This window comes from Engraulis encrasicolus, chromosome 2, assembly GCF_034702125.1.
Source record: "Engraulis encrasicolus isolate BLACKSEA-1 chromosome 2, IST_EnEncr_1.0, whole genome shotgun sequence".
Lineage (NCBI taxonomy): Eukaryota > Metazoa > Chordata > Actinopteri > Clupeiformes > Engraulidae > Engraulis > Engraulis encrasicolus.
Window position 1 is genome coordinate 45898397 of NC_085858.1, and position 15000 is coordinate 45913396.

Consider the following 15000-nt stretch of genomic DNA (forward strand, 5'->3'; position numbering starts at 1 on the left):
CTCTCTCTCTCTCTCTCTCTCTCTCTCTCTCTCTCTCTCTCTCTCTCTCTCTCTCTCTCTCTCTCTCTCTTTCAGTCTCTCTCTCTCTCTCTCTCTCTTTCTCTCTCTCTCTCGTTCCCGGAGTGGCTTACATTCAGTGAATGAGAAAATGTGGCTTCTTGACTTATAATCCGTCTCTCAAGTGTGGCGATACAGTGGCAGGCGTCGCCAACAAAAGGGAGCGAAGGAGAGCAGCGTGCCCCTGGACAGACGCCCCTCCACCGGGAGCTAAATTTGGAACTTGTTCCTCTTGTTCTTTTTCTTTCTCGCTCTCTTCGCTTATTTCTTTTTTCCATTCTTTCTCTCGTTCTCTCTTGCTCTCCTTTTCTCTTTCCCTCATTCTGACTATCCGGCTTTCTCTCTCCCTCTCTCTCACACACTTTCCCTCCATCCTCTCCTCTCTCCTCCTCCCTCTCTCTAAGTTTCCATCTCTCCTTCTCTCCAAATCTCCCACTCTCTCTCTCTCTTCTCTTTCTCTCTCCCCTTCTATCTTGTACTTCCTCTCTCCATCTCCCCAGCTACCTTGTTCTCTCTCTCTCTCTCTCTCTCTCTCTCTCTCTCTCTCTCTCTCTCTCTCTCTCTCTCTCTCTCTCTCTCTCTCTCTCTCTCTCTCTCTCTCTCTCTCTCTCTCTGGCCTTTTTCTGTTTTCCTGTAAAATAATTTCCGTGAATTGGTCTGGCCCCTTGCGATGACAATGACACATTAAAGCCGTGAACATGCGAACTGTGAAAGAGAACGCTTTTTTTGCCCGTTCTATTTTCAGTATCTGTGGAAGCCAGCTATTACAAACTGTTACCAGTGCACTAGTACAGCTCCCTCTCACCAGCTGCCCCGCCCCCAACACCGCACCTGCACTTGCCACCTCCCCCCACCACCACTTTCACCTCCCCCACCACACCCCACCCTTACCCCACCACACCCCACCCTTACCCCATCCCCCACAACATGTCCTCCTGTGCGACAGTACAGCTTCCTCTCTCCACCGGCCCCCCCACCCCCCACCAACACCACACCTGCACTTGCCCTCCCCCCCAACACTTCCATTTAAGATAAGATAAGATAATCCTTTATTGTCTCTACAGGACAGAAATTTTGCTTGGGCATGAGCGTGTGATATAATACCAAAAAGAAAAACAGTGGAGTACAGTAGACAGACAAATAATACACATGTACACTAAACAAGGAAACATGTAACATGTAAACATGCAAACAGACAGCTGTTGTTCGTATCGTTCTTCATCTTGGCCGATCATCACCACATTCGTCCAGAATACTGCAACCAGACACACCCCACCACACCGCCCCCAAACACGTCTCCGCCTCCCCCCTTCCCCGCCACATGTCCTCCTGTGCAACAGACGACCTAACAGCACACCTGCACTTACCCCCCCTCACCCCCCCACCCACCACCACCACCACCCACCACCACCACCACCTCCACCTCCCACACCACACCACACCCCACCACCCCCACCCCCACCCTTCTCTCCCCCCCCCCTCCCCCACCACATGTCCTCCTGTGCGACAGGCCGCCTAACAACACACCTGCACTATCCCCCCCCCCCCCCCCGCAACACCCCACCACTACCACCACTTCCACACACCACACCACACCCCACCACACCACACCCACCCCTTACACATCTCCCCCCCTCCCCCACCACATGTCCTCCTGTGCGACGGGCCGCCTAACAACAGCGGGGTCAAGGGTTCCGTATCCGGGGACCACACATCACGCTGAAACAGGCTCACCCCCCGCGCCCTCTGTAAGTCTCCAGCCATAAACATCGCCTGGCTAAGTGAATAAATGCAAATTCAGCACGAGCAAGAGTGCTGTGTGTGTGTATGTCGTGCCACGTGCATGTGTGTGCGTATGTTAATGTGGATGTGCAAGTGCATGCAATGTGCATGTGTGTAGACAAACAAATGTGTACATTGTGTGTGTGTGTGTGTGTGTGTGTGTGTGTGTGTGTGTGTGTGTGTGTGTGTGTGTGTGTGTGTGTGTGTGTGTGTGTGTGTGTGTGTGTGTCTGCACGTGCATGTGTGCATGTGGCCCCATGTGTATGTTTGTGCGTGCATGTGTGTGTGTGTGTGTGTGTGTGTGTGTGTGTGTGTGTGTGTGTGTGTGTGTGTGTGTGTGTGTGTGTGTGTGTGTGTGTGTGTGTGTGTGTGTGTGTGTGTGTGTGTGCGTGTGCACGTATATGTACCCATGTGTATGTGTGATTGTGGGTCTTTCTCAAAACCTAGGACAGTGTCCTTCCAAGTGTATCAGCCTAATTAGTCACGCCCAGTGATTGGATACTTTTTGGTGAACTCTACAGAATATCCAATCACTGGGTGTGACTAATAAAGAGTATCCAATCACTGGGCGTGACTAATTAGGCTGATACACTTGGAAGGACACTGGTCTAGGTTTTCAGAAAGACCCTGTGTGTGCATGTGTACGTTTGTGTGTGCACTCACTGTAAGTGCATGTGCTTGTGCACCGTGTACGCTGTACGGTATACTGTATGTGTGTGTGTGTGTGTGTGTGTGTGTGTGTGTGTGTGTGTGTGTGTGTGTGTGTGTGTGTGTGTGTGTGTGTGTGTGTGTGTGTGTGTGTGTGTGTGTGTGTGTGTGTGTGTGTGTGTGTGTGTGCATGTTATTGTGTGTGTATATGTACCCATGTGTCTGCATTTGCTTGTGCAGATGTGTGCATGGGTATGTGCAGATGTGTGTTGGGAATGTGCACATGAAAGTGAAGTGTGTCCGTATGATGTGTGTGTGTGTGTGTGTGTGTGTGTGTGTGTGTGTATGTGTGTGTGTAACTACATGAAATTACTTTATTTAGCTGAAAATTCACAAATATGCCACTCATGGTCTTCATCTTTTTTCACTCTTCATTAGTTATTATGCTCTGCATGTATTCACTACTTCAGGTGCTTTGTCTCTATACAGTACTTCCTCGCCAGACACTTTGATGCGTTTACCTTGAAGCTTTGAGGTCTTGCTATTATTTTTTATTTTTATTTCTCCTTTATTTTACTAGGGTAGTCACATTGAGGTGACTGCCTGTTTTCCAAGTGAGCCCTAGCCTTTTGTATTTCAATGTACACAGGGAACCATTCAGAGACAATAAAGGCATTGAAGTCTGTGCATCTTGAAGTCTTGAAATGTGTGCAATGCATCTAGTATGAGCAGTGTGTGCATGTCTGTCTGCAGAGTGTGAGTGTGTGTGCGTATGAGCGCATGTAGTATGTGTGTGTGTGTGTGTGTGTGTGTGTGTGTGTGTGTGTGTGTCTGCACGTGCATGTGTGCATGTGGCCCCATGTGTATGTTTGTGCGTGCATGTGTGTGTGTATGTGTGTGTGTGTGTGTGTGTGTGTGTGTGTGTGTGTGTGTGTGTGTGTGTGTGTGTGTGTGTGTGTGTGTGTGTGTGTGTGTGTGTGTGTGTGTGTGTGTGTGTGTGCGCGTGTGCACGTATGTGTCCCCATGTGTATGTGTGATTGTGGGTCTTTCTCAAAACCTAGGACAGTGTCCTTCCAAGTGTATCAGCCTAATTAGTCACGCCCAGTGATTGGATACTTTTTGGTGAACTCTACAGAATATCCAATCACTGGGTGTGACTAATAAAGAGTATCCAATCACTGGGCATGACTAATTAGGCTGATACACTTGGAAGGACACTGGCCTAGGTTTTGAGAAAGACCCTGTGTGTGTGTGTGTACGCTTGTGTGTGCACTGTAAGTGCATGTGCTTGTGCACCGTGTACGGTATACTGTATGTTTGTGTGTGTGTGTGTGTGTGTGTGTGTGTGTGTGTGTGTGTGTGTGTGTGTGTGTGTGTGTGTGTGTGTGTGTGCGTGCGCGCACGTGTGTGTGTGTGTGTGTGTGTGTGTGTGTGTGTGTGTGTGTGTGTGTGTGTGTGTGTGTGTTTGTGTGTGTGTGTGTGTGTGTGTGTGTGTTGTGTGTGTGTGTGTGTGTGTGTGTGTGTGTGTGTGTGTACGTGCATTGTTATTGTGTGTGTATATGTACCCATGTGTGTGTATGTGCATTTGCTTGTGCAGATGTGTGCATGGGTATGTGCAGATGTGTGTATTGTATGTGTGCATGGGTGTGTGTTGGGAATGTGCACATGAAAGTGAAGTGTGTCCGTATGAAGTGTGTGTGTGTGTGTGTAACTACATGAAATTACTTTATTTAGCTGCAAATTCACAAATATGCCACTCATGGTCTTCATCTTTTTTCACTCTTCATTAGTTATTATGCTCTGCATGTATTCACTACTTCATGTGCTTTGTCTCTATACAGTACTTCCTCGCCAGACACTTTGATGCGTTTACCTTGAAGCTTTGAGGTCTTGCTATTATTTTGTATTTTTATTTCTCCTTTATTTTACTAGGGTAGTCACATTGAGGTGACTGCCTGTTTTCCAAGTGAGCCCTAGCCTTTTGTATTTCAATGTACACAGGGAACCATTCAGAGACAATAAAGGCATTGAAGTCTGTGCATCTTGAAGTCTTGAAGTGTGCAATGCATCTAGTATGAGCAGTGTGTGCATGTCTGTCTGCAGAGTGTGAGTGTGTGTGCGTATGAGCGCATGTAGTATGTGTGTGTGTGTGTGTGTGTGTGTGTGTGTGTGTGTGTGTGTGTGTGTGTGTGTGTGTGTGTGTGTGTGTGTGTGTGTGTGTGTGTGTGTGTGTGTGTTAGTACAAGTGTGATTGAGGTGTGTGTGTACGAGCGAGAGAGAGAGAGAGAGAGAGAGAGAGAGAGAGAGAGAGAGAGAGAGAGAGAGAGAGAGAGAGAGAGAGAGAGAGAGTGCGCATGCATGTGTGTGCGTGCATGTGTGTGTGTGCGCACGCACATGCACATGCGACTGCGCTTGGCTGTGTGCAAGTGGAATGTGTGTGTGTATATATGATCCTTGTGTACTATTTTTGTCTAATAATTGTGTAATAATTGTGTCCTTGGTGTAATAATCATGTCTACTGTATACTTGACTGTACAAGTGTAAGACGTACTGTAGGTGTCTAGACTGTGTCTGTCTGTCTATGTGTCTATGTGTGTGTGTGCGTGCGTGTATGTTTGTGTGTGTGTGTGTGTGTGTGTGTGAGTGCATGCCTGTGTGCGTGCGTATGTGTGTGTGTGTGTGTGGGTGTGCGTGCATGCGCCTGTATGTGTGTGTGTGTGTGTGTGCGTGTGTGTGTGTGTGTGTGCATTTGTGCATGTGTATGTATGTAGTGTATGTGTGTAGTGTGTGTGTGTGTATGCTCTGTTCTGTGTCTGCTGTGTCCTCACCTGAGTCCAGCTGCCCCCTGCCGCCCCTGAGGATGTAGCTGAACTCCTGGCAGTGTTCGCTCTGGCTGCGGCCCTCCGGGGACCGGAAGCACAGCTCCTCCACCAGCATGAACGCCTTCTTGCACAGGTCTTCATCCCAGTCCCCCGACATCCTCCAATCCGCATCTCACTCCCAAAACACCAGCAGCTGCACCACCCCGCAAGACCAGACGGCCAGTCCGATCGCTCCGATCGATCGATCACTCGCTCCGCTCCGATAGCTCCCTCTTGGCTTCACCGCTCGGTTAGGCCCAGCTCGGCTCGGCTCGGCTCGACCCGGCGTACTGTTCGGCTCAGGCCCAGCCGCCCGCCACCCCTCCCAGCACCACCAATCGGACGGACGGTGCCTGAGCGAGCGGGAAGGCTCTGGCCCCTCTCTTCTTTTTTTTTTTTTTTGCAGTGGCACGGTCCAATCGGCGAGGGGAAGCGGTATTGATGGGCGTGCGGCACAGCCAATCTAGATTGGGAGTATACAAGGAGACAGGGAGGAGGGAGGGAGGGAAGGAGGGAGAGAGGCTGTCAGACACACACACACACACACACACACACACACACACACACACACACACACACACACACACACACACACACACACACACACACACACACACACACACACACAGACACAGACACACACACACACACACACACACACACTACGGTCTTCTGGCTCTATGTTAAACAAAAGCCATCTGTGACTGATACGGCCATTAATTGCTGAGCCACACTCACCCCTTAGAATTGAGTCATCGGTTTCCGGGGAAAGGCTGGAAGAGAGCAGAGATGGAAGGAGATAGAAATAGAAAAGGAAAGAGAGAGAAAGAGAGAGAGAGAGAGAGAGAGAGAGAGAGAGAGAGAGAGAGAGAGAGAGAGAGAGAGAGAGAGAGAGAGAGAGAGAGAGAGAGAGAGAGAGAGAGAGGAGAGAGAGAGAAGAGAGAGAGAGAGGGAGAGGGAGAGAGAAGAGAAGAGAAGAGAAGAGAAGAGAAGGCAGGAGAAGAGAAGAGAAAAGGAGAGGAGAGCAGAGGAGAGGAGAGGAGAGGAGAGGAGAGGAGATAAAATAAGGGGGGATAGAAAGAGAGTTGGAGAGAGGGAGAAAATGAGAGAGCATGAGAGAGAGAGAGAGGGAGTGAGGAGAAAGAGACACCATTACTAAAGCAGGTCCAAGGGAGCTCTTGTGACCTTTGGTATTAATAGGTTGACCTCTGTCACCTTTAGACCCTGTTAGCAGGGCAGGCATCAAGGGGGACTATATAATTTAGTGATGCACATGTGGACATTTCACATGGCTTACGGCTACATTCTCTGACGCACAAACAAAAATATATTTCTTCCACCTTGTTTACTCTGCAGAGCAGGGCTATTCAAATGGAGGCCCTGGGGCCAGATGCGGCCGTTGAATGGCAAGGTTTTGGCCCCCCATAAAAAGGTTTTGGCCCCCCACAAAAAAGGGCTGTGTGTGCTATCTGTGGCCGTGCATAATTTGCAATCACCAACATTTCAGGTTGGGGATACCTCTGCATTCACATGAGATTGAAATCTAAAACTAATCTAAAACAGTCTGATAAATAGACCATCATACGGCCACTAAGAAATAGAGAAGTGAATATCTGTTCTGTCTGGAAAGCTATCCGCTTGTTTGGCACCCTAACCTCGGACACCGTGCTGCTCGCGGTTTTGCAGATTCTATGTCCGGTTTCTTTATTGGAAGGAATTTGAAAAACTGGTGACTTTTAATTGAACACCCCTGCTGTAGAGAAAACATATACCTGTGGATGTAGAATAATAAAAGCTACTGGTATTGCATAGGTTGGAACACATCATGACATATGTAGCAGGGCACGATGAACAGAGTGACTGTTCATGTACTGTGTAGTCAATAGAATATGCCTTTAGTTATATCTGGTTGCAAGGGGTTAGCGATACACATTTCTGTAAAGATACACATTTTTGAGTGAGACGTTATACGCACATGTAGGTCTATTACATCTCGGTTGCATCTCGGGTACAGATTACATCTCAGATGTGCAGCAAAATGAGTTGAGAGTTCACACTTCATGAAATACTTGGGTATACTACATGTATATGAACCTTAAACCACCTCAACATATGTATGGTTTAAGCAATTAGACGCAAATACTTATCAATAACAACAATATACCCAGTCAATCAATACCCAACATGATACACCCAAGTGAAATGACTGATGCACACAGGCTATCACTTTGAGTTTGTGCTGAAAAATATCCTACACTGTACCTCACAATACATACCTTATTTAACAACTGTGACAGGTGAATTGCGGTGTCTCAGTCATGTTGGTGTGGGAGAGCCAGATCCCTCCAAAACATCTGGCATCGCTAGCTAGCTGTCCTCCAGGCCCGCAGTAGGTAGCAGTGTCTGTACTCTGTGCCTCCCCACAATGTCACAAGAGCTCCAGGCTGCCTGATATCAAAGCAATTGCCTAGGATGCTCTGGCCTATTACAAAGTCTGCCTCTCACAACAGCACCGGCAGCAGCAGAGCCAGCGCAGTGGAGAGAGAGAGTGGAATTCTGGGTCACGTAGTTCCAATGGGACCTTCCAGGACCTTCCAAGACGCAGTGGTTGTTTCCAGCGGCGACGCAAGTCAAACTTTAATGCCGACGCTTGGTCCGCTGCTCCATTTGGACCAAGGAGGTGGGGTGAGGTGAGGGGTGGGATCTGGAGACGACCGCTCCAGCTGGCTGCCTGGGAAAGAAAGAAAGAAAGAAAGAAAGAAAGAAAGAAAGAAAGAAAGAAAGAAAGAAAGAAAGAAAGAAAGAAAGAAAAACATTGAGGAAAAAAGCACTCAGGATGACACAATAAAGGATAGCTGGTAAAGTAAGAGAGCCATTGTTTGGAGAGAGCGACATGGAAAATGTGGCCTGGATCTGCACATATGCTGTAGTACTAGCGATCTGTTGAACAGTATGAGGAGGAGAAGCCGTGAAGGTGGAGTGTGGTGTGTTGGGGGTTTCGGCCTGCTTGTAGTCAGACTCAGCGGTGAGAGGTAGAGTGTGTCATTTGTCTATGTGTCACCGAGCCTATGTGACAGTATCTGAGAGGGCTCTTTAGCATTCTCTCCCTCTTTGCTCTGTGCTCATTCTGTCTGTAGGAAAAAAAAACAGGTCAATGCTCCAGCCCTCCTTTCCCTATCTTTTTCTATTCTTCCTTTTCTTCCTTTCACTCCTTTGCTTTCACTCTGTGTCGTTCTTTTTCTCTATTTGCTCTGACTATCTTCTTCTCTTTCTTTCTTTCTTTCTTTCTTTCTTTCTTTCTTTCTTTCTTTCTTTCTTTCTTTCTTTCTTTCTTTCTTTCTTTCTTTCTTTCTTTCTTTCTCCATTTTCTATCTCCCCTCCTTTCTCCACCTCTCTCTCTATTCTGCTATCTCTCTCTCTCTCTCTCTCTCTCTCTCTCTCTCTCTCTCTCTCTCTCTCTCTCTCTCTCTCTCATGGTCCCTGTTGGCTTGCTCTTGTGTGGTTACATCTATTCATTAAACAAATTCAATACATGGCTCTGGCGAGAATCTGTGCTACTTTTATTCGTGGTAACATCTTTCTTTCTCTCTTTCGCTCTGGCTTTCTCATTCGTTCCATTTTGGTCTCCCTCTCTCTGAATCTCTCTCTCTCTCTGTGTATCTTTATATCTCTCTCTCTCGCTTTCTCTCTCTCCAGTGAAGTGTTTTGATACTGTCTGGCTGGCCAATAAGAGTGCTCGTTATTGAGGGGCCTGTCCATATGTCACATGGATGAACTGTCTCGCTCTGTTCGGCCCTCTAAAATGCCATCAGTCTCTCTTTGTGTGGAGGAGGGCGGCTTTCCAATCGAGTGCTCCGGCTCTGTCCATCTTTTCCCTCCGTAAAGCAGCCGTCCGGCTGGCCATCAGCCGCCCAATCAGTCAATCAGCACGTTAAGTACAGCCATACGTCATCCCAGACAAGACGTGGGTCAGGACGCTCACACGCTCATTCCATCTCTCTCCAAGCGTCTCTTCCTTCCTTCCCACGCTCCTCCTCTTCTCTTCTCTTCTCTCCTCCAGTCCTCCCTCCAGTCCCTTGTTCCACTCTCATTCTGGCCCTGTTTCTCTATCGCTCCGTTTCTCTGGCTCCCTCCCTCCCTCCGTCCCCACCCCTCCCCTGGACTGTAGCTTTTCTTTAATCAGCATGTTAGCGCAGTCTATCGTCCTGAATCACCATCTAAAAGGAAAAGGCAGACAGTGAAAGGTCCATTTATCTGTCCGTCTTGGACGCTGGGTCCATTGTAAAAATGAGCCCGAGATTAGCGCTCAAGAAAAAAGCCCACCTCCAACCGTCCTTCCGCGCCCACGCGCTCCGTAAATCTGTCCCAGGTTTGATTTTAAAACCTGGCATATCTCAATCTGAAAGATGGCTGTCTGGCACCAAAACCAGCACGGAAAAGGGCCGTCCAGAGGGGTAGAGAGAGAATGAGAGAGAGAGAGAGACAGGAGAGAGAGAGAGAGAGAGAGAGAGAGAGAGAGAGGGAGAGAAGAGAAGAGAAGAGAAGAGAAGAGAAGAGAAGAGAAGAGAAGAGAAGAGAAGAGAAGAGAAGAGAAGAGAAGAGAAGAGGATAGAAAATGAAAGGGGGATAGAAAGAGAGATGGAGAGAGGGAGAAGATGAGAGGAGATGAGACGAGATGAGAGAAATGGGATGAGATGGAGAAACACACAGGACGTGCGGAGTGGAACGAGATGGCTGATGGGGGGAGCGGTGTAGTCAAGGGAGACAGGGGTGGATAGCGGGCATTTCCCAGTGGGCCACGTACCCTCGTGGGCCCCCATTTTCAGAATTTTTACTTTTTTTACATTTCTGAAAATCGGGGCCCACGAGGCTGCAGGGCACACCGGTGATTCAGTTCTGCGCAGCTAATTATGAGGAGGGGGCCCTTTGAGCCAAAAGTGCCCAGGCCCTATTTCTTCCCCCACCAGCCCTGTGGAGTGGAGAACATGCAGAGAGGAGCAGATAGGAATGGATCAGAACAGAAAGAAGAAAAAGCGAAAGAGCGACGGCGTGAGGAGGAGGGAAATTGAATTGGAAACAACATGGACACCTCAGACGGACGGACGGAAGAAAAAGAACAGGAAAAAAGAAAAAGAACAGGAAAAAAAGAAAAACTGAGGGGAGGGAAAGCAAGGGACAAGAAAGAGAGCGGCGGTGGGTGAACACTAGTGACAATCAGAGAAACAGGAGAGGGAAAAGAGAGACCGCATCGCATCTCTCCCTGTGTAGTGATACAAAATCATTTCTATGAGATGAGAAAATAATTCCATTTTCTCTGTCTGTCCAGGGGAAGATGGATCTGGCTGTCCTGTCCGCCACACTATAATGGAAAGGAGCTTGATACACGTTGGTCATGAAATCCACGCGGGTGACATTGACACAGACACTCCCCGGCACACACACACACACACACACACACACACACACACACACACACACACACACACACACACACACACACACACACACACACACACACACACACAAACACGTTGCCAGTGCGGAACACAAGCCCTCGGCCGCTCAGACTATGCATTGACTGCTGTCCTGACTTGCGATCGATACTCGCAGGAAAAGCACTACACCACAACACAGACCTGGCAACCAGTAAGGTCACTCACCCAATTGCACTCCGGACACCCGGCCGTCGCCGGGAACACGACCCAATCACAAGCAAGCACAAACATCCGGGTCGTGCTCCAATCACGTCACGGCAGCACACAGCAGCTGGGCCGGAAGGGTCCCGTGTTCCAATCAGGCGTTAAGACACTGGCGCAGGGACACCGAGGTCACCGGCCAATCACGCGACGGCAAACTCTATTATGGTTAAGAGACGCCGTCGCACATAAATTATACAATGAGCCTGACGCCGCGCGAATTAGCAAGGTCAGAGATTATCATACTCACACATCTGCTGATCCAAGATATACACGAGTCATCACTCGAGTCAGCGGCCTCACAGTCTATTACAGGCTACTTCCAATTAGCAAGAGAGGAGTCTGAAAGGAGGCAGGGAGGCAGGCAGGGATACAGTCAAAATCCAGTGTTAATTCAACACTTCAGAGAGTACTCAGTGACTAAGTACAATCTAGACCAGTGGTTCTCAACCTTTTTTGAACAAACGCCCCCTTGGCCTCATCACAAACCTCCCAACGCCCCCTCGATCTCATTATAAGCCTGACAACGCCCCCCTTAGTATTAATGGACTAAGTAGTAAATTAAATGGACTAATGCCCCCCAATGGCAACTAAGCACCGCCCCCCTCTCAGCTGTATCCTTCTAAACGCCCCCCTAGAGCTCCTCAACGCCCCCCTGGGGGTCTGTACCGCCCCCGTTGACAAACACTAATCTGGATGAAGTTAAAATCGACCCACTAAGTGTTGATTTAACACTGCATTTTTTCCTACTGTACCGACAGGCAGGCAGTCGGGACAGACAGGCAGGGAGACAGGCAGGCAGGCAGGCAGTCGGGCAGAGATATGTTTTTGCCTGTGTATATGACCATGGAGCCATTACGGCGTTCTTCTAATCACACAGCCGTCACAGGGAAGCCATTACAGACACTAGACAATCATACAACAGCTGCGCGTTACGCACAGCAGTGCCAGTCCTCAGCCATTGACCCGGAGGTAAACTCACTCTGCTATGAAACAAATGGACTAATTAGTAAGCTGCCGCTCTGCTCTCCCCCTGGGGGCGCTGCGCCTGCCTGGACGAAATGCACATGTGCATGTGTGGCATGTGCATGTACCGTACATGTGAAATGCATGTGTGTGGGTGTGTGGATACCGTGTGCTCTTTCTAACACACATGCACGTGCGTACAGTATAAACGCATATGGACTATTGGACTAATGCACGTACTGTACCGGTAGATATATGACATAACATACAGTATGCATACAAATGGACATATGCTCTCACACACCCACCACCACCACACACATAAACAGCATTATGTAGAGCAGTGGTTCTTAACCTGGGGTGCAGGCACCCCCTGGGGGTGCGCCAGACGTTTCAGGGTGTGCACGGAATTTTGTTTGTGTTGAGGTTGTGATCAAAATTCTGCTTGCAAACATTATAATTAGGGCAAAATAAGAGCAAATGAAAACATATTTTGGTCCCCATTTAAAGTCATTAAGGTTTTGATGAATGTCTCAAGCAAGAATCATTGTAATTAATCCCTTTCATATTTTTTTAGTGTGTATACACATGTAGAAGTTTGGGTTGGGGGTGCGCGGCTTGTCTTCGGCAGAAGGAAGGGGGTGCGTTAAGAAAAAAAGGTTAAGAACCACTGATGTAGAGGAAATGCATCAAGGCTGGGCTGGTAATACAGGCATACAGGGCATTTTCTCAAAGGGCCACTAGTCCTTAGGCTGTTCTGTATCTTTTTGTTTCTTAAGGACCGGCACTCAATTTAGAGGTGGTGGGCAATTGGTCCATCTTCAATATTGAAAGTGGACTCTCAGCCAATTGGGATAAAGTTTGACAGCTGCCTGTGCATGTGTGAGGGGGCGGGCTAAGCTTAAAAAAATGCCCGGGTCGGTTTTTGGACTCTTTTTTTTGGCCCAGCCCTGATATGTATTGAAGGCATACAACTGTCACACACACACACACACACACACACACACACACACACACACACACACACACACACACACACACACACACACACACACACACACACACACACACACACACACAGAGAGAGAGAGAGAGAGAGAGAGAGAGAGAGAGACAGAGAGACAGAGAGAGAGACAGAGATGTATGTGTGTACACAAAATGCACACATACGGAAGAATTAAAATACATAGATTCAGATACAGACATGCAGTATCCTACATATCCCCACAGGTATACAGTACTTTGTGAACATGCACTCATACAGTACGTATACCGTAGAACAAGGAAATACACACACACACACACACACACACACACACACACACACACACACACACACACACACACACACACATAGACGCACAAGCACACACACACACACACACAGACGCACACACACACACACACACACACACACACACACACACACACACACACACACACACACACACACACACACACTCACACACACACACGCAGGCACAAACAAATACATAGCAATGCTTCTGAGGGTATGCACTGCAGATCGGAATGTAAATGGTTTGTCTGGATGTGCATTGTGCACACACACACCTACACACAAATACCGTATGTAGGAATGCTTCTAAATACATGCACTGTAGATGGGCACAAACAGGGCCACTGACAGCTTTGGCTGGGCCCTGGACAAAGACACACGAAGGGGGCCCATTCCCAATACATAAAATGTAATGAGGATCCAATTCTGGGCCCCCTCTCTCCCTGGGCCCGGGACAAGTGACCCCCCCTTGCCGGCTTCCCTGGGTACAAATACCATATGTAGGAATGCTTCTAAATGCATGCACTGTAGAAGGGTATGTACAGTGTAAATGGTTTAGTCTTGATGAAGTTTACTCTTACAAGGTCTCTGATAAGGATGGGGAAGTCCATTAACGTTATGGATCTTTCAGTGTGTTTTAATGTATTTATAGAGCCCAATGCAGCTTAATAGTCTTTCATGGACATTTGTTTTTTTTTTCTCCCATAACAGACCATCATCTCTTTTGAATTCATTTGACCACTTTCAGTTTAACTATTAGAACATCAACGTGTCCTGTCATTTTGACGTATTTCGGTATTTTCGGAGTGATGCGTCGTACATTTTTCCATCTACGTAAACAGGTTCTTTCCTGGTCTACAAAACACTGTATGTCTTTGTATGTTATCAGCATCCTCACATAAACACACATCCTTTATGTCTCTTTCTTAACCACGCTTAGAGTGTTGGGTAATCTATCACCATAACAATACACAATACCAACATACAGTATATCGTGATATACCACAATTTACTTATGCTTTCAGTTATTCTCTTTATTTAACCTGTATTGATTTGTGTTGCTAATCCATGTTTCGTTAGGATTAATATTTTTATTCTTCTTTTAACCGTTATATGAACTTTGGGCATGCATAGGGAGAACACAAACTGTTATTGAATTGTATTAAATTGTATATTAGCTGTAATAATTGATAAAATTAGTTTATCACGACAGAACCGCGATCTAGGAGAAAGTGCACAATAGATACTTTTCTAGCACGATAACGATATATAGAATCCTCATATCGCCCAGCCTTTAAATATTCTTTGTTTTATATGTTTTTTGGGCTTTTATTGTGACAGGACAGTGTGAGAGGAGACAGGAAATGAGCAGGAGAAAGTTATGGGGTAGGGTTGGGAAATGACCCAGGCCAGACTCGAACCGGGATCCCCTTGGGCATGCAAGCCCAAATTTGGGGGGGCAAAACACACTTTGCGTGTTGTGCCACAGCCCCCTCCTTATCACCCAGCTTTACTTGGAGCAACCTGCTGTGTCCTGTAATACTGACATATGTCGCGCTAAGCCCCCCACATTTGGGCTTGCATGCCCAAGGGTTGCACCCAGGGTTCGAATCCGGCCTGGGTCATTTGCCATCGCTACCCCGTCTCTCTCTCCACATTCGCTTCCTGTCGCTCTTCACTGTCCTATCTGAAA

General features: G+C 47.7%; 1 protein-coding gene across 1 annotated transcript in view; it reads right to left on the bottom strand.

The window, feature by feature from the left end:
- syt3 (synaptotagmin III) overlaps positions 1 to 15000 on the bottom strand; it is a 97835-nt gene that overhangs the window by 74263 nt on the left and 8572 nt on the right. The window contains exons 2-4 of the mRNA XM_063189470.1: positions 7625 to 8079; positions 6087 to 6121; positions 5316 to 5811 (exon numbers count right to left, since the gene is read on the bottom strand). Of these exons, the coding sequence (XP_063045540.1) occupies positions 5316 to 5466 (151 nt within the window). The 5' untranslated portion in view covers positions 5467 to 5811; positions 6087 to 6121; positions 7625 to 8079. The remainder of the gene's footprint in view (positions 1 to 5315; positions 5812 to 6086; positions 6122 to 7624; positions 8080 to 15000) is intronic.